Source organism: Augochlora pura, chromosome 4 (genome assembly GCF_028453695.1).
Source record: "Augochlora pura isolate Apur16 chromosome 4, APUR_v2.2.1, whole genome shotgun sequence".
Classification (NCBI taxonomy): Eukaryota; Metazoa; Arthropoda; class Insecta; order Hymenoptera; family Halictidae; genus Augochlora; species Augochlora pura.
The window spans coordinates 3,057,684-3,085,186 of NC_135775.1; the positions used below are offsets into that span (position 1 = coordinate 3,057,684).

The window sequence follows — 27,503 nt, forward strand, 5'->3', positions numbered from 1 at the left end:
CTTTTATTTTATATATCTTTTTAATGGGATGAATCAAGTTTCGTTACTCTTTTATTTCGTATATACTACCTACGTGATGTTATCTATATTGTACGTAACTTAACATATACATTACTCGATGACCACATCAAGCATATAATTTAAATAATTTAAAAAAATACACCCATCGAACCGCTAATAAAAATATTATCGATGCGACGAAATCACGCTCGGTTCAATAAAAATTGACGTTCGACACCATAAACGTTTCCCTTCGCGCCGCCCGGAATTATTACATAACGTCGGAGTCACAGCAAAAACGAGATATTGTAATTATTGCATGTACAGTCGTGGCGAGAATTGCATCTGGAATCGTAGCGAGATAAAATCAAAGGATGTAACGTGAACGCGATCGGTCGGTTGGCTTTCGGAATTCGTGACGCTGCCCGGAGCGTTTGGTCAGAGTCCTCCTTTCTCTCTCTCTCTCTCTCTCTCTCTCTCTCTCTCTTTCTTTCTTTTTTTCAGAGAATTCGATATAAATGGATCCGGCTTTACATGCGAGTCGCGTTAGTATCACGAGGTTAACGACACGGGTCCGGCGGTTCGGCAGCCCCTCGAAAATCGTAGGGATATATATGTATATATATATCGACGAGCCGGTCGCGAAGCAGCTTAATCAAGCGGCCCGGAGTTTCCGTAAATTCAATTCCCCGCCGACTCCATCGAGGACCCTTTCCCGTGACCGCGATCAAATTTCTCGCTCGTCCCGTCGCTCTTTGCTGCGCGACGATTCGCAATGCTTTGCGACGATACGCGACGATTTGCGACGAGTCGCGACGATTTGCATTGCGATGCGCCGATTCGGGATGATTTGCAATGCGATGCGCCGATTCGCAATGCTTTGCGACGATTTGAAATGCCCCGCGCCGATTCGCAATGCTCCGCGCCGATTTGCACAGTTCCGCGCCGATTCGCAATGCTTTGCGACGATTCGCACAAGTCCGCGACGATTTGTACAGTTCCGCGCCGATTCGCAATACTTGGTACAGCTCCGCGCCGATTCTCAATGCTTTGCGACGATTCGCGACGATTTGCAATGCCCCGCGCAGCTCCGCGTTAATTCGCACAACTCCGCGACGATTTACAAAGCTCCACGCCGATTCGCACAACTCCGCGACGATTTTCAAAGCTCCGCGCCGATTCGGACAACTCCGCTTCGCACCATTCCGCGCCGATTCTCCATGCTTTGTCTCCACATCGAATCGAAAATCCTGCCGCCTCGCTTGGTCGGAAAAATCGTCGTCCGCCAAGGGTTAAACCTCTAGATCATCTTGCACTACATAGGTGGAGGGGGGATAAGGGTCGGTGCGTAACGTCGTCCTAGAAGCCGAAGGAGAAACGCTTACAGCAAAGCACCGATCGTTTCGATCGTCGAATCGCGGTCGTAACGTAGCTTCGAACCGATCCGATTCCGTCGCGTCGTTTTTTTTCTCCCGGCCGCGACCCGACTCAATAGAACCCGAACGAACGATCGCTACAATATCCGCTTAGAGCAATTTTTTGAGCGGCGTACGACCGATCGCGCAGTTTCGACGACGACCGTGGACCGCATTGTAGCGGCGCTCGTTCGCCGCCGATACGGCGCCGATATATATATTTTTTATTTTCCCCGCGGACGTTGGTCGGCGGCGAAACTGCGCCATTCGAGGGCGGCGACGGTAACGACGACGAACGACTCCTCCGTCGGCGTTTTTTCGTCGGCTTGCCCGCGTGAAAACCGGCGCCGTTTCGAGCGCGCCGAACACCGCTTTTACGAACGCCGTTGTGCCGCGAAACGGCGCGAAGCGTTTCCCGGGGAAAAAAAATATCGGAACGATTCGCGGAGGGCGCCAAGCTCTCTCTCTCTCTCTCTCTCTCTCTTTCTATCTCTCTTTTTATCTCTCTGGAGCGAACGATGAATCGCCTAAACAGAGCGATAGCGCAGGTGGGAGAGGCAGGAAGCGGGATATAAACGTAGGTGTGACCCCGCGCGCCGCTGATAAACCATCGAGGCACGCTTTCCACGGACGTATGCAGCGGACTTCCCAAAATAACGAAAAAGCAAGAGGAATATCCCGGGATGGCTTATCCGAGTACCCCGGGCCGAGAACGAATATTCCGCGGCAGAAATATCGTCGCGCTTAATCCGCGAACGATCATGCACCCCGCGCGCACGAACGGAGTCGATAGCGGCCGAGCACCACCGAACCACTTGCGTCGCGTACCCTGAAGAAACCGATATCGCTGTTTCGGAGCAGCTTTGACTTTGGTTTACTACAGTTTAATTAGCAGTTAAAGTTTTTTCTTTTTAGGTAGTTTTTGAACTACTGCGTTTTACGAGGTGTTATATTTGATTTTTGAGATTTTATAGGGGGTGGCTCTTGTAAGACTGAATCGAATGGTACTTGGTTTTTGGGGGTATGTGCATTATAGTTTTTGAGATGATTAATGTTAAGGTTATGTCAGTCGTTAGTTGATTGTTGAACGTAGGAGACTAGGTGCAATATTTATTTATAATTGTGGAATATTCGGGGTAAGTAAGAAAATTCGCTTTAAGAAAAATTATAATACTTGACAAAAATACAACACCTAATAAAAATGTTAGAAAATACCGTTTGTCTCTTTCATTAAAAATAGCATAAACGACTGCTCCAAATTGCTTGCAATCTTCGTCGTTTCGCCAACAACGGTATCGCCCTTGTAAAACGGCGCATCAGCGAATCGCAGAGCCGAAAGTTGCTCTCTCTCCCCACGTTCGAAAAGCAAATCTTATTTTTCCGGGAATCCGTACAGCAGAGCTGGCTTTCCGCGGCGCGGGCGCTTGAAATTGGGTAATTATTTAGATCGCGAAAATCGTATTCCCGCCTCTGCTCTCCCACCGTAGGAGATCGTAAAGTGCTTTGTAATTTTCCGTAGCTCTCTCGCGAGAGCGCACGCACGCACGCCGCGGCGTCGGCAGTGGCGTCGGCGGTACACGGCCACTCCGCCCCTTTAATCTTTTCAGCGGAGATTGCGATGTGTACATTTCCTAGGATTTAAGATGTCCGTCCTTTCATTGCTGCTCCCAGCAGCACTCTTAATGGATGATCCGCGTAATATACGGTTCTTCTTCCACGGCTTGCTTTCTTGCGCCGCCGGCCTGCCACCGGGGATATGCCGCCCCCCTCTCACGATTCTCTCCGCAACTTCCTCGCATTCCTAACGTGCACGTCATTCTCTACGGTATCAATTTACGTGTTCGCTTCGTTGACGACTTGATTCTGATTAATCGAAATACTTTGAACGCGGGGAACACTGCGTCACTGTACTTGGAGGGATGATGCACTGGATTAAATTCGATCGACTGTGTGAAATTTTTGGTCACTGTGGAAAATTAGAGTGATAGTATAGAGTTATCATTAATTACGTATATAACTGTATAGCGTTATCATTGATTATGAAAAATTATTATTAACCACACAAAATTATTATTGAATTTATAAAATGAGACTGACGAGATAAAATTAGTATTGATTAGTGGATGTTAGGCTGACGATATACAATTATTTTTAGCTGCAGAAAATTAGAGTGACACTATACAATTATTACTGACCACATCAAATTAAACTAACTAATATCTTAACCATAATGCGAGTCACTTCAAAAATTTAATAAAATCACATAACTTACAAAAACAATTCTATAAACAACAGTAGTGTATTAAGAATACATCAACCTAAATAAATAAATAAATTAAATAAATTAAAACTAAATATAAACTAAATAAATTAAACTAAAAGTTTTCGCTGCTGCGACCTCGATGGACACCCATGAAATTCGTGGACAGCCTCGTCGAAGGTATGGTCACAGCTTGTCCATGATTCCATCGCGACGCGTTCTTGTAATTTCGGCGCTCGTTGGGTCGAAAGATCCCCAAAGGGCGTTTCGAGGCCCCCGAAAATCGGGGGGCTAACCGGTAGCCGCGAGCTCGCACGGATTTATGCGGCTCATAAATTCACGCGCGGACTCCCGCGGTCCGTTTTTCCGATCTCGGACCCCTTCCCATCTCCCCCTTCAACCCCCCCTGGCCCGGTTCCGCGGAGCCGAAGCTTTCACGCCTTTTACTCTCGTCGCATTCCGCGCGAGTTCGCCCATCTTCGCCCGCATTCTCATTTCGCCGGCTATTCTCGGGCGGCTGGTGCGGTTTCCTAACCCCCTTCCACCCCTTTCTCCGCGGCCCATCTCCGACGAAAATTTCCAATCCATTGTCGTCGCCGGCCTAGGCGCGACTTTTCGTCTCTGGTGGCCGTCCGGCAGACCGTCCTCGTTTCCATTCTCCTCAGTATACGTGTGTGTATGTGCGTGCGTGTGTGTGTGTGTGTCACGTGAACGGCGTTTTTGCCCGGCCGAAAGAATGCGAACGCGCGCGTATAATCGCCGGTTTAACTCGATTTTCCACGGGGCAAGGCGGGGATAGCACGAGCCCCGGGAGCATTAGCAATTCCGCGGGCCCTCCCCCTTCAATCCCCCCTCCACCCCCGCTGAGCCGGATTATCGAGAGCCAGGTGAAAAGCGGGGAAGAACCCCGGGCGTATAGAACCCGGTAGTGGAAGTACTCGCGATTCAATTTATACGGCTCGTGAAAGGACAGTGCTTGCGTCGTGGGGAGAGCGCATGGGGTTAATTATCCTCGCCGCAGAGAGGCTCGATTATGTACAGCTATCCGGTGGCCAATAGAGCGCGGCCAACTTTTTCCCTGCTACGTGGCTGCCTACCCCTTTCTCCCTTATTTTCACCCTTGTCCCTCTATATCTCTTTCTGGCTCTCTCTTTTTCTCCTGTCTTTCTCTCTCGCTATTTAACCTTCTCTCTTCCCTTCTTGTCTTTCTCTCGCCCCCTTTCACCTTTTCTCTTTCTCCATTTTCTGGCTTTCTCTCTCTCCATATCACTCTCTCTCTCCCCCTTTTATCTCTTCTCTCTTCCACTCTTGTCTTTCTCTCTCTCCATATCATTATCTCTCTCTATATATATCACTTTCTCTCTCTCTGTCCTCGTGTCTTGTTCTCTCCCCCTTTCACCTTCTCTCTCTCTCTCTCTCTGTCCCTCTCTTGTTGCCTGGTTGCCCACTTTTTCCCCGAGCGACTTCTCTCTTACTATTTTTCCCCATTAGTCGACGCGTAGAACATAACCCTACGGCAGCCCCTGGCTGGGAAAAGGGTTGCCGACCTCGAGACAAACCGCCCCCTCCCCGCTCCTCCTCGTTCCGGTATGTGTGCGCGCGGGGGACCGTGTGCGTCGGAGTAAAAGCCCGGAAAAAATTGCAGCTCAACGCTTTTCAAGAGAAATTGCTGCTCGTTCGCGGAAAAGACGAGTTGTTTAGCGGAAACGTCGCCGCGCGGAACGATCGATCTCTCGAGCTTCGTCAAAATCGACAATCTGAGTTGCTGTTTTCTTCTCTCTACCCATTTTACCTTCTCTCTCTCTCTCTCTCTCTCGGTTTCTCTCTCTCTGTATTTCTCGAAACGAAAGGTAGCTTTCGAAAGCTACCTTTCGGTAGCTGATGTTACCGGCACAGATTTCTCGCTGTCGATTCAGCGGATTTTTCTATTTTCTCGTTGCCGCGAACGAGCTGTCTTAAAAGCGCGTACGTCCGGGGGCCTTAACCCTTTCGGTAGGAGCGCTCCTGTGAGCTGTGACACTTTTGCTATAGGAGGCGTGGTGCGCCGAAAATTCGCACACGATTTAGTTCTACTTTGTAGGAAGATTTTCCTCCAAGCGTTAAATAAAAATTGTCTATTGGTGGGACAATGTTTTTTAACCCTTTACAGGCTTTGGCACCGACTGTATGGTACAGTACTAACTCACTCGCGACGTCTACTGAATACGGTGAAATTTGTCGTTAAACATACATTTCTGTGGAAGTATATTAAAATATTCAAAATACTGAATTTTATTACTATTTTATTATTATTTAACCCTTCCGGCACTCGCATGAGTTCGCGTCCCGTCCGCTTCTCGCGGTTCCTCCGCACCGGTTTGTTTCGCGGATCCTCGCGAGAGCCGCCCGATACCCTTTCCCGTCCGCTCGACGCTAATTACTTCCTTTGGCGTGTCCTCTGATTAGAATCGTCGACGGCGTGGGGGATTGACACCGGGGCGGGAGGGGGGCGATGGCTGGCTGATTAATCCGACGGTCGGAAGACGTGTATCGATTCGGAAAAAACGTCGGGACGATTTTCCGCGCCGCGAACGGGAACAGAGATTTTCCAGAGGAAACGCTAATGCGACCGGAAGACAGCGCGGCGCCCGGTGAAATATAGTTGGACGGCATGGTATAGGGTGGAGGGAGGAAGTGGGAGGAAGCGGGGTGATCAAGGAGGACTGGCGGAGGGTTAGCGAGGAGAATGGGTAGAAGGAGGGAGAAGAGACGGGGAGATGCGGGCGAGGATGATCGAAGGCAGAAGACGGCGAGAAGAAGAAGATGGAGGATGAGATGGAGGATGAGATGAAGGATGAAATGGAGGAAGAGACGAAGGATGAGACAGTGAATGAGATAGAGGACAAGACGGAGATTGAAACGCAAAAGAAGACGAAGTCTGAACCACAGAAAAAGACAGAGAACGAAACCGAAAAAGAGACAGAGAATAAAACACAGAAAGAGACGGAGCACAAGACAGAAAACTAGACAGCGGACGAGGCGGGACGGAGCAGGCGGAGACGCAGGGGGCAGGGACAAGAAGCAAAAGGGAGACAGAGGTTAATTAAGGGAAAACTTAACGACGGGGTTTGTCCAGCCCCGGTCCATTTCTATGCGCGGCTCTTCCCCTCCCCGTCCGTCCTCCGTCTTCCGTCGACCGACTTTTACTCGAGTTAACGCCGAAAGTTCCCCGTGGATTTTTGAAATTCTAATTCCACCGTCTAATCTACTCGGCTCCATCCCCGAGTCTTCGCTGTCTTCTCCGGTGTTACCAACCCCCCGCGTCTACCCCCCCTCGCGCCAGTCTCGATGTCGGCTCAGCCGCGACACGGCCTCCTCTCTCGTCACGGCTTCGACGGGAGTGCACGGGGCGCAATCCTTCCAGCCGCAACGGAATCCGCAGCGGCTACGCAGCGGTATCGCGGCTACGAGAATTTGCCAGGTAGAGATGTACCGGGGTGAATGACTATAGTGGAAGTTCTGATTTTGAGGATTTTGGAGTTATTGTAGGACCAGGGCTGTTTTTTTTAGGATTTTGGAATAACTATAGTACTAGATCCATTTTTGAGGATTTTGGAACGATTATAGCACTAGGTTTATTTTTGAGGATTCTGGAATATAACTATAGCACCAGCGCCATTTTTGAGGATTTTGGAATAACTATAGCACCAGCCCCATTTTTTAGGATTTTGGCCTAACTATAGCACCAGCTATATTTTTGTAGACTTCGAAATAACTATAGCACTAGCGCCATTTTTGAGGATTTTGGAATAACTATAGTACAAACCTTATTTTTTAGGATTTCGGACTAACTATAGCACCAGCTATATTTTTGTGGACTTCGAAATAACTATAGCACAAGCCTTATTTTCGACGATTTTGGAATAACTATAGCACCAGCCACAATTTGACGATTCTGAAATAACTATAGCACCAGGTCCATTTTTGAAGAGAGCACAGTAACGAGCACACAAACGAACCCTAAACGCAACCCTAAGCGAACAAGCTCACCTAACACGGCAAAGACACTCGGCGTGCCGAAAAAACGTGGCTCGTAAAGCTGAATGCAGGGGGGGAAGAGAGAGGGAGAGTGGGTCAAGCTAGAGGCGCGCCGGGGTTATTAATCATTCGAGTGAATGGCGCGCGCGACTCGGTTTACGGGACATCGGCGGCGGTTGTAGACGAGAGGAGCGGCTTTACTTCGCGCAACGATCTTGGTTTCGGCTCGCTGAACTATGCGTGTGCCGACAACGCGGCGTGATAAACTGCCGGCCGCTAACTACGCGAATTATTCCAAGTAGACTACGACGACGACGACGACGACGACGTCGCCGCCCCCTTCACCCCTATAGTTGCCGAACAAATTTCCTCGCAGATCTCCCGACCCGTGACCTCACTCGCTTGCGAAGCAACGAGACTTCCCGGTCTCGCCTAAAAACCGATCGTACTAACCCTTTCGCTCTGAGAGCCTTATATGGCATTTAAATGTGTATACAAGTGCCATCCAAAATAGAAAAATTATTTTGTACTTCAACCCTTTGCGCTCGAGTGACGACTCTGAGACACCAGAAATAAATAAATAATAATTTAATTATGAAATCGCATTCAAAAATAATTTTTATGTCATCGAAGTTTAGATTTGCAAAATTGTTAACCCTTCGCACTCGATTGCATTAAAATTGTTGTAACATGTTGCAAAATTATTTTTATAGTTATCGTCAATGTTTAAATTTACAAAAAAAATTGTAGGTCCTTTCATATTAAAAATGTAATTATACTTGTTACATTTGGAACAATAATTGTTTCATTCATCACAGTTGTTATTAAAAACTAGGTAAAAATAAAACAACAACTGACATATATATACAGAAATCACACGCACTGTACATATTTCTATCGCGACCTTTCGCTCGGTGACAGTACTTCGGTTACCGCCGTAGCGACTCGGCTACCGCTGTAGTAAAAGGGGCCGAACAGTGGAAACGGATAGCCGAGAAACCCGTCTCCTTGTTTCGCCCGTTTTAATCGAGGCTTTTCCCCGGTCCGCCGTCGCTTAATGCCGGGAAACGCCCGGAAACGCTAAAGATTCCCCGGCGATAGGGGGGGCCCCCCGAGAGCGTGTATAATTAGGTTGGTCGAAAGAAATCCCTGTTAATTCGAAAGGAGCCGAGTCCCCCCTCCCTCCCTCTCTTCGTCGCGCTCGTGCGCTCGCATAATTTAGATACCGAAAGCGCAAAACCGAAACTACGCTCGGGGAGCCGGGAACTTCGTTAACCGGAACCGAATTAAATAAATGGGATCCCGGGTAATCGCTTTTCGATCTTAATTTGTATAGGGGCACCAGCTCCCTTTTGTTTTCTTAAAGCTTCGTTAAGCCGGCGCGGATCTCCGACGATTCCGCGCACAGGGAATAGGAGAGTACATCTGCTATCCGTGGCCGGTCGGTAAATGTAGCGAGTTCGACGACGCCGCGGGGATCTGCGTTCACGAACCTGTTGGTCCTCTGTCTATTTTAACGCCGTTTAACGCACGAATTTATGGGGGTCAACAATATCTTTTACCTGGATTTTTTAGTCTTTGATTTCTGGGACTGTGGAAATGGTTTTGTTGGAAGTTATTATATTTAACCTGATAAAAGTTACTTAATGTGATAAATGTTATTTAATATAATAAATGTTATTTAACATATTTAATATATGAATTACTTAATATAATATTATTTAATATAAATTACTAGTTATAAATTGCTAGTATTTTATATTTATGTATTTATACTTTTATATTATATTTTAGTATTTTGTATTGATGTGTAACACAAAAGTATAGCACAAAAATGTATGTACGTCAATATAAAATTCTAAAATATAGTATAAAAATATAAATGCATCGATATAAAATACACCGATATAAAATACATCAATATAAAATACCACTGTTCCAATCAGATCCCACGCATCGAAACCAAAGAGAAAAGACGACGAAAATCGAAACCGCGTCGGGTAAATCTCCGCGGAGCAAAGACGTTCGTGTTTCAATTTCCAGTCGAAGCTGCTCTCTCCCCGTGTCGCAATAGGCTGAAAGGAGAGTTGTAAGTCGCGTTCGAGAAGCGGAAGTCTTTGACGGAAGAAGGCAGGCGAGAGAGAGAGAGAGAGAGAGAGAGAAAGGGAGAGGTTCGTCGCGGTGTATTCGGCATTGGACGCATCGGTTGCTTCAAGTGTGTACACGTAGCCTAGCCAAAAACGAGCCGGTAATCACGTTAGTTCCCCGCGAGAAGACCCGTGAGACTCCCGGCGAGTATTGCCACCTGTTTGGCCGTGCTCTCGGAGTCGCCTACCTACCTACCTACCTAGCTACCTACCTACCTACCTACTACCCCCCTCAGCGCGCTGTAACCGGGCTGCCACAACCAGTTCCGCTCTCGAATGCGAATGTAATTAGTGGGGAATTGAACGAGGGGCAGGACTCGGCGCGGTTAAATGAATGTCCCGAAGATTAATGGCCCGGCATCGAGGGTACCACCGGCATCGATCGCGTGATTTCTTTATTCCGTGCGACGGGGTACCCGAAACCGCCGACGCCAAGTGTGACACCCGAAATTTTGCCTCTTTCTTTCTTCCTTTCTTCGACACTTTGTTTCTTTCAATTCTCCGAATTTTTTTAATTTTCTGAATTCTTTCAATTCCCTGAAATCTTTCAATTTTTTATTTTTTCCATTCTCTGAATTCTTTCAATTCTCTGAATTCTCTGAATTCTTTCAATTCTCTGAATTCTCTGAATTCTTTCAATTCTCTGAATTCTTTCAATTCTCTAAATTCTCTGAATTCTTTCAATTCTCTAAATTCTCTGAATTTTTTCAATTCTCTAAATTCTCTGAATTCTTTCAATTCTCTAAATTCTCTGAATTTTTTCAATTCTCTAAATTCTCTGAATTCTTTCAATTCTCTAAATTCTCTGAATTTTTTCAATTCTCTAAATTCTCTGAATTCTTTCAATTCTCTAAATTCTCTGAATTCTCTGAATTCTCTGAATTCTTTCAATTCTCTGAATTCTCTGAATTCTTTCCATTCTCTGAACTCTTTCCATTCTCTGAATTCTTTCCATTTCCTGAATTCTCTGAATTCTTTCCATTTTCTGAATTCTCTGAATTCTTTCCATTTTCTGAATTCTCTGTAACAGCGTGGAACGATCGCGTGCCCCCCTGTAGGTCGACCGTGAAACACCGGACTCTATGATTACTAATTTGAACGAGCGTCGAGAACAGCTGCGGCGTCGCCGAAGTAAACTCGCAGTTGGCTTCGTTCCATATGCAAACGTATTTTGCGGTTTCGCGGCGCGTTCGCGCGATTCTTTTGCCCGGCGATCGATCCCGCGCTTCGCGGCTCTCCTCTTCCCGTCTTTCTTCCGGAATTACGGTAACGCCGGTTCACGCGTGCGGAAAACGGCGCGGCTCGGTTTCTAAGCACCGCGAAGAGGGAGCGAGAGCACAGTGCCGTCGAATATCGAGAATTGATCGATGAATATTCGTTTGTCAATTTTGTTATGAAATCTCGCGATAATTTAAGGGGATATATATGTAAATTTATTAATTTTCTTTCCAGCTGATAATTGGAAGTTTGGATGTGCATTGCACTGTTGTATTTTGTTCTATTTAATTAAATCGTTAAGGAGAAAAATAAATGTCTATGTCAGGTTATGTTAGGTTAAATTAGAAATTTGTTTCGCGGTTAGAACATCCGATTCCGCGGGAGAAAACAAGCCTACGCGCGGATGCTACAACGATTCGATGACTCGCGACGATGCGAACACAGGGAGAATGATGTTCGGCGCGAAAAGGGTTACGTCGACGTCGACGCAACATCGTCGCGTTCAGTCGCGGGGCGAGTATGTGCCGCGTCGCCGTAGCGTAATGTTTCGCAAATATTGACGTAGAAATCGGCTCTTCCGCGTTCCTCCCCCTCTCCGCCCCTCCCTACCCCCTACCTGTTCCGGCCTCGTTTCAGCCCCTCCTCCAGCGCGGCGATCTGGCTGCAGACACCTAAATTGGCTCGATACATCCGACGAACGTGGAGCGAGTACATAACTCGATAAGTACACAAAATTTTCCGCGCCGTACTACCGCCCACGAATATTTCACCAAGAATACCGTCTGCGCGACATCCAGCCGCGTATCGGAGCTCCCGCTACCACCCCTCCGTAGCGTCTCCCTTCGTACCCCGGCGGCCTCCACTCGAGAACTCTTCCGTTTTCCCCCTCTCCCCCCGCCACCGCCGCCGCCGCGTCGCCGTCGATCTGCTCCCGTAGCACGATCCCCCAATCGCCTGTTCCGGGATTGCCAATAATCGACGGGGGCATTTTCGCCGGTTGACGACTACGACGATCGCGATCCTCCACCCTCGAATTATCTATCGGCTACGAAAGTCGGCTACCGGTTCGGCGAATCCACCGTGGAAAAAAATCCGGTCGAAGCTCGTCCGCGTTTACGTGTATCGCGAACTTTTTTCCAGGGTTCGGCGATTCCGCTCGGACAGAGATTACCCTCGTGCGCGAAACGTGGGATCGGGGTAAGTATATAGGAGTGGGGAGGGTGTAGTCGGATCAGGGGGCAGGATTTGATCCTCAGCCGAATTATAGCGCCGATTTTGATAGCGAATTATGGAAAAATTCGATATGAAATATTTTAGTTTTATATCGTCATCGAGGGGATAGTTATGGGGTTTCGTTAATTTTCTCTAGTTAGCGATGTCTAAAAATTCTGAGAAAAATGTGAGGTATACCGCGGACCTATATATGTACTCTGGAATTTTTTCAGATTTTTATATCGTACATTCTATTTTTAAAATAATTGAAAACTTCAAGTGGCAGAAGAATGCAATCTCCTCTACTCTAATTGTCCATTTTTAGTCCCCAAGCTAATGGACAATTAAAGAATATTTCCTACATCACCTACAAAGACTGCATCGAAGGAACTCGCACCATTGACCTCGAAGGGCCACGCGTAACAAACAAATGACATTTCACTTTGCGCCGATCGGACGAAGTCTCCCTAAACAGCGCGCGAGTTCCGCTCGAAATGTTTCCACGCGGCGTCGAACAATTCGCGAAATAATTGCGCGGATGGAAGCGTATCCGCGTGGCCGTGTATGCACGCGCAAAACGCTTCACAATTTAAATTTGTTCAGCTTGTGCGGCAGGAGCTCGTAATTGTAATTGGATATATCAAACGTAATCGATACACACAACATAATACCGGGCCACTTGTAATTGCAATTGAATACATACGTGCCATAAATCGATATTTAAAATTGTTTGAAAACGGCGGCCCCGGCGATAGATTAATATACCGCACGACGGTTATCAATTTGACGCATAAATGTATGGTAAACGTGTACAAGTCCGCGCATTTGGGTCACGATAACTTCCCTTAATAGGTTTGTACGTTTCACGCAATCGACGGTGAAACGCGCACGGAGGGAAACGGAGGAATTACTTGCGACTTGTTTGCAGTTCCGTTTACGGTGGGCTGAATTCTTTTTGTAAAATTAACGTGCTTAATTGTTGTACTTTTTGCTAATTACAAATGATTTGTGGTCAATGAAGTGTTGGACGATTTTTTTATATGTAGGACGTTTTTAGAATGATTTTAGAACGTTTTTAGATTATTTTTTATATGTAGTTTGTGTCAGGAAATTTTTTAAGAATATATACTTAATAATTGTTCAACTAAGTAACGTTGGAAACATATTATTAAATCAGTAGACTGCGGATTTTTATGCAAATTTTTATTTAAGAAAGAATATAATAAGAAAGAAAAATCGTGGCTAGAAAGCTATAAAAATTACAGCTATAAAGCTCTAAAAATCAAAGCTATAAAGCTCTAAAAATCAAAGCTATAAAGCTCTAAAAATCGCAATTAAAAAGCTCCAAAAATCCCAGCAAAAAAGCTCTAAAATTCACACTTAAAAACCACCGAAAAACAACTAAAAAACCTCTAAAAACAACACCAAATAATCTGTAAAAATCTCTAAAAATCACAACTGCATTAACCATTAATTCTATCCCCTGCGAACCGTGCAAGCCCGGCAACAATTCGCGCAATTATTCCACACGCGTAACGTTCGTCTAGCCCGACGTCACAAGGCAACGGGTTAATCTAGCTAACGGTTACAATCTAATAGTCCCCGGAGCGAGCTAGCATGATCCGTTGAAGCATCCTCTCGATAATCTCTCTCCCGGGCGCCCCGGCGGAATCCGCGTCGCGTTCTTCCAGACTCCCGCGATCCGGCTATAGAAGCAGAACTAATTGCGCTGTATTTAATTAAGCCGCGGATTATTTCCTTAACGAGGGCGGACCTCTATTCTTCCTTCCGACCACTTCACCGTCGCAGCCTTCGCCCCCATCTTTTACAGTTTTCCATCTCCGAGCTCCCGGATCTCTCTCTCTCTCTCTCTCTCTCTCTCTTTTTCTCCATTTGCGACGAGCCCCTCGTTTTGTTATCGGCCGCCCTCTGGTTTCTGTTACACCCCCGTCATCATTATCGCTCCGCGGAAAACCACTCGTCGATGCGTTGCGCTATGACTTCCGGTACATCGGACCCGGAACATCCGACGACGACGACGACGACGACTCGCGCGTGTCCACAATCGATTGTTTGTTCGGCGAGGCCACCGTTATTACACGACGCACCCCTGCTACAGAACCCCATCCCCTATAGAGTCGTCGATAATCTTCGCGTCGCTATAATCATCGTCGACGCGCGACTCCCTCTGCTAAATGTATCAACAGCGTGACTCCGTTCAATTCTGAAGCCACCCTTGCAGCAATTTTCATTTGTCCGCGGATGCGTGAATGAAAGCTAAGACGGGCGAGGGTTTTATTGTACAATTTTAGTTGTTTGGAGTGGTAGTTTTCTTTTTGTATTCGGAGAGCTGTGAATAATGTTTTAATTATCAGGATCTTATTTGTGGTACATCTCTTAGTTGGTGTTTGATTTAATTTATGTCGAGATAGAAAAGGGGTGGTTACAGGGTTGAAATACCCCTATATCTCCGCCTTATTTTATTTACATCGACTAAATGTTGTAATCTAGAATCAATTCGACCTCGAATAAATTGAAATAAACTCGAATGACTCTATTTAATTTCCAAGCGAACGAGGTCACCCCCCGCGAATCAGACTCACGGCGTCGAATAATTTAAGAGGGTGAAAGTACCGTCGGGTGGATCCATTTGATCGGGCAGAACCCGGATTATTGTGTCGCGTGCACTTAGGGTTGCAAGACGTATGGGATTCGCCTGACCGGGCTTGGACCAGGTCAAAAAGAATAAATACATGGCTCGTTTCTCGCGACAGCGGCAGGGTGGACGGTGGTATAAATGTTTTCTCTGGCGATTTAATTACGCCGTTATTAATGGTTGAAATATAGAAAATTATTGGCGTTTCTAGAGAAAATAAACTGTTGCTTTTTAGAGGGAATATTGGAAACTTTAACGCGCAATAATATTAACACGCCGAGCGCTAGTTACGACGCGATTAGTTTTCGATATTTATTTTCATTGCAACGCATCGCACAAACTATATTTTATTATATTTTATAGACTCGTGTATTCCATGGGACTCGCGCATTCCATAGGACTCGTATATTCCACGGGACTCTTTCACCACTAACAAGTCCGTCGAACATAATCAGATATCGGGCATTACTCCTCTCCAGTTGGTGGATGGCCATTCAAGAGTCGCTCTGGAAACTCGTTAGTTTCGATCGCTCGGACAGAGGCGAGGTCAGAGTGAATTCTCGGCGCGGCCCGCGGAGAAGAGGAGCGGACCACCCCTCGATTTGCTAGAAACAAAAGCTGATACGCCGCACTTCCTCTTCCACGGGGGCTAGATCGCTCCTTTCGTTGCGTCGAAAATAAGCCCGTAGGGCGAAAGGGAAATGGAAACTGGATTCCAGTCCGGCCAACAAAGTTCCCCGGGGTCGTTCGACCGGCCCAAGAATCGAGACGGCGAACGGAGAAGAGAGAGAGAGAGAGAGAGAGAGAGAGAGAGAGAGAAGTAAGATAGAGAGAGAGAAGATAGATAGATAGAGAGAGGGAGAGAGATAAATAGAGAGAGAGAGAGAGTGAGTGAGAGAAAAATAGAGAGGGAGAGAGAGAGAGAAAGAGAGAGAAATATAGAGAAAGAGAGAGAGTGAGAGAAAAATAGTGAGAGAGAGGGAGAATGCAAAAAATAGAGTGGCAGAGTGACAGAGAGAGAGAGAGAGAAATGAGAGAGAAAGTAAGACAGAGAGAGTGCGCGAGAGAAATATAGATAGAGAAAAAAGGAGAGGGAGAGAACAAGAGACATAACCTGACAGAACGAGAGAGATAGATAGATGGATGGAGAAAGTAAGACGGCGAGGAGACGAGAGGGGTGCGCTAAGCGGGGGTTAAGAGAGAGCGTAGGGCCTGTAGGGTATCGGCGGCGACTATGATCGGCGATAGAAGGGGACGGTCCGGCGATATGAAAGAAAGGGAAATGACCGATAAAAAGGTAGGTCGGCGCGGGTAAGAGGGGGGGGGGGGGGGGGGAGGGAGCGAGGCGGAAGGTCGCCGGTTACGAGGGAAAATCCAGTGAACGGACGCAATCTAGGAACTCTTGGGAACCAATCTCCTCTGATGAAAATACCTCGCTCAAAGCGGACGGTTCCTCGGTCGGGGCCAATTTCTTCCGTGACTCTTTTTTGGAGAGTATCGCGTGCAAGCGGCGAGAGCGAGCGAGCAAACGAGCGAGAGAGAGAGAGAGCCAAAGCAAGCGAGAGAGAGAGAGAGAGAGACAGAGACGAGTTCTCTCTCTCCTCTCTCGGCTTGAAAATTTTCTCGGAAACGAGAGGATCTTCTCCCGGGCCCGGAGGGTGGAGGGCAAGAAGGGCAAAGGGCGTCCCCCTGCTCGCGGGCCGTGTAATCGTTTTTGCCGCCGCGAGGGGGAGCCCTCTAAACACGGATATCGCCCCGTTTCCTTTTCATCGTTTATTACCGCGCCGCGGTACCACCGTGGCGGAGGAAAAACCGTCGCGGAATTTCGCGAGCAGCACGCGACGAGGGCGCCGCCGCGTGCGCGTACCTATCTCTCCGCCGACGCCGCGCGGAAATCCGCAGGAAAGCCGAACAGATAAAGATCGAGCAATTCCAGGGTTAGACCCCCGGAGCTCTTCCTGGTACACCTGCACTGCGACATTTATGCCGTTCTCACCCACGGCTTACGCCTTTTCCCGCTTCTTTCGATTCGCCCTGCCTGTTTCCGTCGTTATATCACCCCCCGCCAACCCCCCCTTCTCGCTCTCTTGCTCTAAATCTCGTTCGCTTTCGAGCCGGTCTCTCACTTGGTCTCGAGCTGTTCTCTCACTTGGTCTCGAGTCGCTTTTACTCGCTCTGGAACCGCTTCCTCTCTCTCTTGAATCACTCTCTTCCTCGTGATACTCTCTCCTTCCCGATACTCTCTCCATCGCCGCCGCTTTTCCGATTTCGGCTCCCGTTCCCCCAGGAGCGTAAGAAGCCGCGGGATTGCCGCGAAAGATGGATTCCGGTATCGAAGGATCGTGGGGCGGGAGCGGAGAGGCGCCGCCGCCAGGATTTTTCTGGTTATATTCTCCCGCCGCGAGCTATACGGGATATCCCCGAGAATTCGAGCCAGTGCCTCGACCGGGGGGCGACTGCTTTGAAGAGCGGCGCGTCCATGAAAGTTACAACCCTTGCCGGGCTGCGCCGGCAGTACACCGAAGCTTTACGATCGATTGTACCACGGGATCGTCCGATCTCCTAGCCGGACCGACTACTCGCGTCCGCAACTTATCCCTACGATTCCCCCCACCCTCCCACCCTCCCCAACCCGTTTGACCGGCGACGAGTAATAGTGAATTACAGAGAGTATAAGTGAAAGAGATGCGGCGAGGATGAAACTCGGGGCTTGGAGAGAAGATACTGTTACGCAACCACAGCTCCACGGCAAGGCTGCGCCCCGAGAGTTCTCTCTTCGCTTGACTGTTCGATCCGGGTCTACCGCGTTGGATCCCGTTTCACCGCGAGAGCCCCGTCCCTCTGTGCTCGCGCGGATTTTTAATTAATTTTCCTGGCCGAGCGCGCGCCGCTTCCTATTAATTTTCCGCCACTTTATGCGGGCCGCTTTTAAACAATCGGGGATCGCGAGTTTTAAACAATGGGCATTTAGCCGCGGGGGGTCGCAACGTTTCATCGACGGGGGCTGCGTGTATTTTCCTGCGGGCACGAAGACGGGGTTCAGGGGAGGTTCGTGATTTATTTGTTGTTTAGTCGGTCGTATCGTGATATGGTTCTAGGGTATTGTGTAAGGGTATTGTGGCTTGGAGGCGTTCGTTTTAGGGCTAAACGTCTTACGCCCTAAAATGGACTCGCTCCTACTCGCTCCTATTCCCTCGCATTCGCTCCGACTCTCTTCCGTTCCTTCGTACACCCTCGTGTTCGCTTCGGCTCGCGGAAGAGCGGCGAGCGAAGGCTGCCGCCACGCGTCTTCGATTGGCTCATGAATTTTTCAGCAGTCGCCATTTGTTTGATCAGACTTAGAGCTTGCTGAGAACTGCACTTTTCGCTCGACCTCCTGAGACACGGGCCACGAGACGCGGCGCGTCGGGAAGCGTCGCGACGCGGCGAGACGAGGCCCGAGAAGCGAGTGTTTGCGCCAGTGTCGCATGGAAAAGCGAAGACGAGTGTTATGGCGCAAGAGAGCCGCCGAGACTCGGCTGTCTCTCCTCTTTTCTCATTTCTTCTTCTGTTTTTTAATTTCTTCTATTTTGTCCTGCTTTCTCAACTCTTCTACTCTCTAATTCTCTTTTCTACCGCCTTTCCTTTCTTCTTCTCTCTTCTCCTCTCTTCTCCTATTTCTCCTCTTCTCTCCACCCTTTCTCGTCTTCAACCCCATCGCAAAATCTCAAGCAATGCACCCCAAAATTCACCCCATTCCTCGAAGACGAAGAAACACTCCATCGCAAGACTTGGCGCTCGGACTTCCGGTCCGGCGATCGATATTTTTCGTCGAGCCATCCCGGCGCCGTCCTCGCGGCACAAGGTCCCTCCCCCATCCGAAGAGGCTAATACGCCGTGTTCGAGGGTCCTTTTCAGCGAGCCGCTAAATTTGTTTGACACCAGAAATTACGCTGCGCCTTTTCAGACGCTCATAAAAGCGTCGCCTTTGATCTTGATTAAACTCTTCCTCCGCTCGCCGCTTATCCTACCCTCGAGAGAGAGAAAGAGAGAGAGAGAGAGAGAGAGAGAGAGAGAGCGAAGGAACGGGCGCGCGCGCGGCCCCCGAGTCGATCGCCGGGGGGAATAACGCTGCTTGTCTTCGCTGCGAGACAAAGCCCCGGCCCCGATCGGTTATCGGGACCGGCTCTACCCGATTGATCCGTCTTTCACGGAACCGCCGGCTCGATCGCCGACAATAAGCTCATCCGATCGCTCGGCGCTCTCTCCTAATGACCCACGGCCTCGTCAAAGCGCGTCGTAGGTGCGCTCGTTTCTTGGCGACGATCGCCGGATTAATTTTGCGGAAGAATCCGTTCGCGATTTGAAAACGGGGGTGGAAATTAGAGGAGACTAGGTTAGAGAAGGTTTGGCTATATTTTATGCTTGGCGATTCATTTTAAGAGAGAGATCGTTTACTATAATAACCCTTTTGCTCTAGAAGCAATAAGAGATTTAAATAGGTTTAACTTTGTTTTATACTTTTGCAATTAATTTTAAAGAACAAATTGTTCACTAAGATAACCTTTTTGCCCCAGAAGACATTTTAAGTGTAAAATAGTTTTTCTAGTCTATAGTATCTGCACTTCATGCAACAGAATGCATTTTAGGTATATGAGATTTGTTATTAATTTTAACTCGTGCAAATAAAAAATTATACTTTAAACAATTTTTTCTATCTGAACTTTGTTGATATAAAATATAATTTTAGATTCAGTAATAAAATATTAGTGCTGCCTTAGAGAGCAAAGGGTTAAAATATCTATTGTCATAAGCAAACATTGCAGATGCATTCGTTTGAATTTCACCCTCGTGCAATTAATTTTGTAAATAATGTAATTCGTTACTTGGAAATTTAAACAACAATTAACCATATCAATAAATTTATCTCCGTTTCACTAACGTAATTAATTTTGCAAAATATCTTCCCATTTGTTATTCTAAAATATCTATAGTAATTAACAAAGTTAATAAATGCGACTCCAGTTCACACTTATGCAATTAGTTTAGCAATCTTCAAATATGCATAGTAATAAACGATGGAAATATAGGTTTCGACCATGTTACACTTATGCAATTAATTTCGTAAAAGAGCTCGGTCTTTTTTATTTTAAAATATGCATAGTAATGAGCGAAGTCAATATTCTAATGACTCGACGAGCATCATATAATATATGCTCTCGTTTCTATTCGAAGCTTGTGCAAATTAATTTTGCAGGTGGAATTCGTTCGCTGTTTTAAAATAGACACTTCCGTAACACTTATGAAATTAATTTTGCAAAAGAGCCGCTTGTTCGCTATTTTAACCCTTTGCCCTCGGCGCCCTGCCGTACCTTTCGCGAAATTATGCATTTAGAACTCGCCATACTATATATAGTACAATTTTGAAACCAAGAAAGCATCAAAATTCTATTTCATATAATTTCCTATAGTTTGGTCAATTTTTAACCTGACTATATATTCTTATTTAGCGATTTATTTAATTTGTATACTATTTTCAATGCTATCACTATCTGCGCGATTTCTTCTCTATTATATTAATTGGTTAACACCTCTGTCATTGCTATCATTAACGTAGTCATTAGATTCGACACTGTTACACTTGCCCAATTAATTTCGCAAAAGGTGTTCGCTCGCCGTTTTAAAATACGCGCGGCAATAAGCGAAGCGAACACCCTAATGAGCTAACATCGCAGATGTACTCGTTCCTATATGATACTTGTGCAATTAATTTTGTAAATAAACTCGTTCGCTATTTGGAGACTTGCACAATAATTAGCAAAATCAATAAATTCGACTCTGTTACACTTGTGCAATTAAATTCGCGGAGGAGCTCGTTTGCTATTTTAAAATACACGTGAACAAAGTCGATTAATTAAATATTCCATTTTATAGTCGTCTTATTAATTCTTTTCTATATTATTTCTATCTTTTCCTTTGTTTTGGGTAATTAAATATAGTGAAATACTTTGGAATGATTTAAGACTAGGAAAAAAGTATTTTTGTAGAAATTGTTCAGGACAAAAAGGTATATTAGGTAATATTAACAATTTCTTTGTTCAAAGTAAAATTGATTTTTTTACGTTTTGTTATTGCACTGTGAGATGCGGTTAAAAGTTGCTATGCTATTTTCTAAATCAATTTTCATAACTTCATATTGCTGTGTATTTAATAAGGTATTAACAAATGAAATTGAAAACAATACTAAATTTTTGGCACTCACCGATCACGGTGAGATTGTATCGGAAGCTGCGCGTCTGCCCCTTGCGGAAGTCGACCCTGCACCTGTACGTTGCCGCGTCGTGCCTCTTGATGTCCTCGATCACGAGCACCGCGGGGTTCTGCGGCGCTGTTCGAAAGTACGCCCTGGGCCCGAATACCTCCTGGTCCGAGAAATGCTGCGCCTTCGTGACCGGCTTCTCCCTGGCGTCGATTCTGTAACACAAATCGAAGAGTCCCGTGTCAATGAGACGAGTCTAGTTGCCCAGCTCTGGCTATAGAATGTCTAGGGCCTATAATACTAATGAAAGTTACCCTACCATGTGCCCCACGTGATTCAAGTTGCTCAACTCTGCCCTAAAATGTACCCTACTTGAGTCAAGTTGTCCAGTTCTTCCCTACCATGAGCCCTACTTGATTCAAGTCACCCAACTTTGCCCTAAAATGTACTCTCCATGATTCAAGTCACCCAACTTTGCCCTACCATGTGCCCTACTTGATTCAAGTTGCCCACCTCCGCCCTAAAATGTACCCTACTTGAGTCAAGTTGCCCAACTTTGCCCTATCAAGTGCCCTACTTGATTCAAGTCACCCAACTTTGCCCTGCCATGTGCCCTACTTGACTCAAGTTGCCCAGCTTTGGCCTACGATGTACTCTACTTTCCCAGTCCTCTAGTTTCCCAGTTCAGTTCCACCATGAGCCCTACTTGATTCAAGTCACCCAACTTTGCCCTACCAAGTTCCCTACTTGATTCAAGTTGCTTAGCTTTGCCTTAAATATACCCTTCGTGACTCAAGTCGCTTAGCTCTGCCTCAGCATGTGCCCTACTTGATTCAAGTCACCAACTTTGCCCCACCATAAACCCTACTTGATTCAAGTCACCCAACTCTGCCCTATTTGATTCAACTTCCCCACCTCCGCCCTTCCACGTGCCCTACTTGATTCCCATATCCCATCACCAATACGGACAACGAAATTGATCCGAGTCGCGCCGTCTCTCGTCGCGCCGCGCCCGGGAAACAATAACAGACTATGTGTATCGGCTGCTTGTTTTGTACCCGGTTAACGCAATATAAATGTAATTTGCCATTTACCGAGAGATTCGCGGGGCAGAGCCGTTGCCGAGCCACCGGTAATATTTGGCAAATAGGATGCGATTTTGCGTTTGTAAACGCAATAAACGTTATTACGCGGACACGTCCGGCTGCAATCGGTGCGCCGTCCCGCCGTCCGCGACCGGCCCGATCGATACCGGCCAGCCAATTGCAACTAATCTCACTTTTATCCGACGAGCTAATAAAAATATAAAGAGCCGCGCGGAAACTTTATCATTTAATCGGTCCCTTCGGGAGATATCCCGTCGCTCTTCTCTCTCTCTCTCTCTCTCTCTCTCTTTTCTCTTCTTCTTCCCTGCCGGCGCCGTTGTCTACGGAGGCAGGTTCGATGAGAGAACCCAGGGGCGAGGGGACGGCGAGGGGAGAGTCTTCGGGGAGAACGGAAAGAGATACTCAATACCATTGTTCGCATTCCCGGCTACTTCCGCGGAAACTTCTTGCTCTCGAGCTTTGTCTTTGTCTTTGTCGGTTCGCCGTCCCCATTCTTCCTCCCTCCAGCCTTCACCCTTCCTCTCATTTCTCTCTCTCTCCCTCTCTCTCTCTCTCTCTGTTCCTCGTACTCTCTGTCTTCCGTTCCGCGTCTCCCGGTCCCGTTTTTTCTTCCGGCGGGACGGTCGACTTGCGCGCGGCATCCCAAGAATTCGTGGTACGGGCCGCGCGGTATTCGATATGTATGTAGGAGACGATCGCAATTTCCGGCCAATGAAATTCGAGCGGACCGCCGAGGTTTCATTGTAAGGGACCCCGAGGGTAGGCGGGGGAGTGAACAGCGAAGGGGATGCCGGACGGTCCGGAGGCAACGGAAAAACTCTCTCCGTTTCGTCGCGATTCATCGGCCGTACTGCGAAACGGCAAAGTTGCTTTGTCCGTGCTCGCGACACCAGAGAATATAATTATTTCGAATCGATGGAATAATTATTGCCGCGGAGCGGAGCGCAACGAGCGAATGGGACGAGATAACGCAATTGAATCGCGCGGGCGCCCGCTGTTATCCGATATTTTGCGCGCCGCTATGTTCCGGCTTCCGATTTGCCGAAGAAAAACTGCCTGCGCCATTGCGGATACCGGCGCGCGGCAATGTTTCTGAAACGATGACCGCCGATCTCTGGCCACGGAATTTAACAGTCTCTGTTGTTGCGTTCACCGGAACAGTTTGTCCATGGGTTGTCGGAACAGATGATGGAGGTTATGTCAAGGAAAAAAGCAAGAGGATGTAAGGAATAAAATTTGCTTATTTTTGGTGTCGGGAGAATCGATTTTCAGCATTCACATTTTCCAACAATTTTCTTATTGGTAAATTGAGGTGGGATATAAAAATAAAATTGCTGAGATTGTTTAACCCTATCTTCACTAAGTTGAGGATCTATTTTAAAATTTGTAAGATGTATTGATTTATAATTATTGTAATTATATTTCATTTTATTTTATTTCATTTTACTTTTTTATAAATAGTGGAAAAAGTTTGAGAAAATTAACCTTGTCATTTTTTCCAGTAAAATATAGATATAAATATTATACCTATTATTATAAATATTAATAGAAACTAGAGTAACTCGTTTACAAACGACGCGATCCTAACCTATCAAACCTCATCTCTCTAAAAAATACTTCCTTCAACAATTTAAATAAAATTCTGCTAAACTTGTCATTTTACTGTACACAATTCTACGGAAATATGGCTAATCGTTACCGTCGTGGAATTTTATAGGAACTAATAAATGAAAGATTTCCTGACGGTTCGAAACATGATCGTCAGAAACGCGAAACTCGATTCCGAAACTTCCCGAGGTATAGAAACTCTAGAAACTCTCCGGAACTCTTGATGCCTGGAACGCTTGTTCTCTTCCTCCTTTTTTTTCCTCTAAGTAGCGTTTACTCTGTTAAGAGCTGAAATCTTGATTAACTCTTTACGGAAGATCGAATTATTTATTGAATATAAATGGAATTAAAATAAGAATAGATGGACGACTTTTAGTGTGATTTTAGTGTGCTACATTAAAGACGTTAATTTTTATTCGTTTTTTGGGAATATAATTTATAGATAATTTTGTGATATTAAATTTTCAATATATTAAATAACGTAAGTAGGTATTTCTGTATTGATAATAATAGTTATTTTGTCTGTAAAGAATATTTTATAAATAAAATTAGAATAAATACGATGCTGACGATTTTTTGACTGTAAGAAGAAGATATTGTTTGCATTATGCGCTTGCACTGTAATTAAAATTACAAAACCGACGTTTAAGCTTTTAGACAGAGAACCTATGAAAATTCGACCATTTCCTTTAAAAATTAATTTCCAACAAACCAACCACATTATATCAACCAAAATCGTATCTATTACGCTCTAATAAATCTAAATAACTACCAAATAATAATTAACCAAAAAAGACCTGTCCAAAGACAAATTATTAAACATTCTGCTATAAAACCCAAAGCAGACGATTCGTCGCAGCATCGACGAGAAATACGCGTCGCGGATCCCCCGACCACCGTTCCGTCGTTAACAGATCGAAAGTGTCGTTCGGCGACTGCGAATTAAATATTGTTTTACCGGAAAGTCGTTCGATAAATCGTCGCCGTCTCTCGCGTCGGATATCACGGCGAAATCGGCTGGCGGCCGCGTCGCGCGCTTTATAAATATCTAAACGCGAACGTTTCCGCGACAAATCCAGTCCTACTTGTCGTCTCCGCTTCTTTATTCCTCTCGGGAGATTTTGCTAAAGCCGTGGCAACGTTTCCATCCCCCTCCATCCCCCCTCTCTCCTTCTCTCTCTCTCTCTCTCTCTCTCTCTCTCTCTCACTCACGGCAGTCGGTCGTACGACGAAGGATTTTCTCGATGGCTTGGACGCCGCTGATAGGGGATGAGAACACGGGGCGGAGGGGGAGGGAGGGAGGGAGGGATAGGTAACAACACGGCTGCTCGTCGCGATTATTTAGAAATATAGAGGACTCGATGATTCCTCTGTCTTACGGTCGGCTGCCGCCGGTTCGCGCAATCATCGGCGCCATCTATGCTTCCATTTCAGCCCCGCTACGAGGTGCCATTTTCTTTCCTCGCCGATTTCTTCTCCGTTAAACGACTGCGAAGTTTTTTATTCCGTAGCCGCGGTATTTAATTTAAAAACAAATTGTTGCAATAGAATTGATTTTATAAAATATCAGGATTATTTTATTTTGTCTTTTTTATTAAGCGGTATGCTTTGCTAGAAGTGAGACGTCTTTGCTGCACTGTTTTACTCTTTCTCACTTATTAATCTCGAAAAAACGGGTCTGTTAATCGGAAAATATTTAACGTCTGTCCTCGATCGAACGATCAATGATCATACAACAGTTGGAAATCATCGAAAGTCGCGGGTGATCGCAGGCAATAAGGAGAGCCGCGTATCTCTCTCGCTCAGGCCGGTCGGACAGCTCGATCGACGTCGCGTAATACGGAATCGATGTCTGTTTTATGAAACGTTTTATCTCGCCGCGCAGCCCTGGCTCTCCAATATTTCGCCCCGTTCTCGCCGCAGCACCTTCGCGGCGACCCTCTCGATCCTTTCCTCGATCCGCTTGGCCCCCCTCGATCCCTCCCGCGCGCCCCCCTTTCGGCAGCGTCTGCCGGAGGTGGTTGGTGCTCCGCGCGCGGGCTCCTCGACCCCTCTTGGCCCGCGTTCTTTCTTCGACGCGGCCACGGAGCCCCGCGGCCCTCTCTCTCTCTCTCTATGTCTCTCTCTTTCTTGCTCGCTCTCTCGTAAAAATGCTACACGGCCTCCAGGCACAGGGTAAATAGCGACGGCATAAATATATGCGGCTCCGCTGGCCGTCGTCATTTTACGAGCTCTCTCTCTCTCTTTCTCTCTCTTTCTCTCCCTCTCTCTCCTCGTTAGTTAACTTCTCCGCGACGACTTTCCGCTGGCCGGACGATAACGAACCGGCACCGGTCCGACGCATCGAAGATTTCAACCCTTTGCAGTCGGGGAGCCATTTTAACAATTTTTCTAAAATTAAACGTTGTTGCTATAAAAATTATTTTAAGAGGTGAAAAAACAATATTAGCGGTGCCTGAGGGTCACCATTCGAGTGCAAAGGGTTAATCGCCTATACAAAAATATTGCAATTATTTTTCAAACCGAAATATGCGTTAGAAAGAGGAAAAGATGTAACTTTTGCACGAAAAAATAAAATGTGCCAAAATACGGCGTCTAAATGAGGTTATGTGCAATTGAAATAAATAACATGAACTTTGCTTTATTTAATGCTTGACTAATATATTATGGAATTCTATTTTCTGGTTCGTGCAACAGTTAACAGCTCTTAACAATTTCCTAAATACAAAGAAATATAATAAAAATTATTCTGAAACGTGGCATTATCATTTTTAGCGGCGCCCTATCTAACCCCAAATTGATTTCTTCCAGTAATTAGAAGATCTTCTACGGGAACGGACGAGTGGCGCGGATTTATCCGAGATTTTTCGGGTTTCCTTGACGCGCGGAACAGTCGGATAATTGAAAAGGAAAGGCGTAGTTCGATTTCCGCGTGTCCCCCCGATCTCGTAGCTCTCCCCCCCTGCCGACGGAACAATCGGGAAACGTCGATCCGGCTTTGTTCGGCCGAACGAATCCGCGAGAGATTTAAAAGTTCGCTCTCTCTCGCTGGGGTTGAGCGAAAGTTTCGCTCTGCGACCGCTCGCCTCCGCTCGGCCTCCGCTCGGCCTCCGCTCGCTCGCGAGAGACTTCATCGCTGGCGAAACTTGAAATTACAGAACGTCGATGTTTAAATCGCGGAATCCAATCCGAGAGCGGGGTTCATTAATTGTCGACAACTATTCGGCGTGGCTCCCGAGGGTTTTATAACGAATCGAATCGCTTCGAATCGGCGCGGCGGTTGAAAAGGATGAACCAACCGACTCCTCCTACCCCCCCCCCCCTTCCCCCCTTCTTTGGTCTCGCAACGGTGTAGAACGGAAGAAATAAATGTCTGTAGAATTGTCGGACGACCACCAACCCCCTCCGCCCCTTCTACTTTTCTCTTTAACTCTCCGGGGACACCGACGCCGGTGTTGTTGTTCGAAAAACGGCATCGATTCCGCCCGGCCAAAGTGGATGGATTTATTCGACGTTCGCCGAAGACGCGATACAATAATGATTATCGGGAACGGTGATGCGGGCACCGTCGCAGCCCCGCATTCCAATATTTCGACGCTGGAATTAACTGTCGATCGGTGAGACGC

General features: G+C 46.6%; 1 protein-coding gene across 1 annotated transcript in view; it reads right to left on the bottom strand.

The window, feature by feature from the left end:
- The window catches only part of LOC144468342 (kin of IRRE-like protein 1), a 123,021-nt gene extending 101,536 nt beyond the window's left edge, over positions 1-21,485 (bottom strand). Inside the window, exons 1-2 of the mRNA XM_078177753.1 lie at positions 21,478-21,485; positions 21,167-21,378 (exon numbers count right to left, since the gene is read on the bottom strand). Coding sequence (XP_078033879.1) covers positions 21,167-21,378; positions 21,478-21,485 — 220 coding nt within the window. The remainder of the gene's footprint in view (positions 1-21,166; positions 21,379-21,477) is intronic.
- Between the last annotated feature and the right edge of the window lie 6,018 nt (positions 21,486-27,503).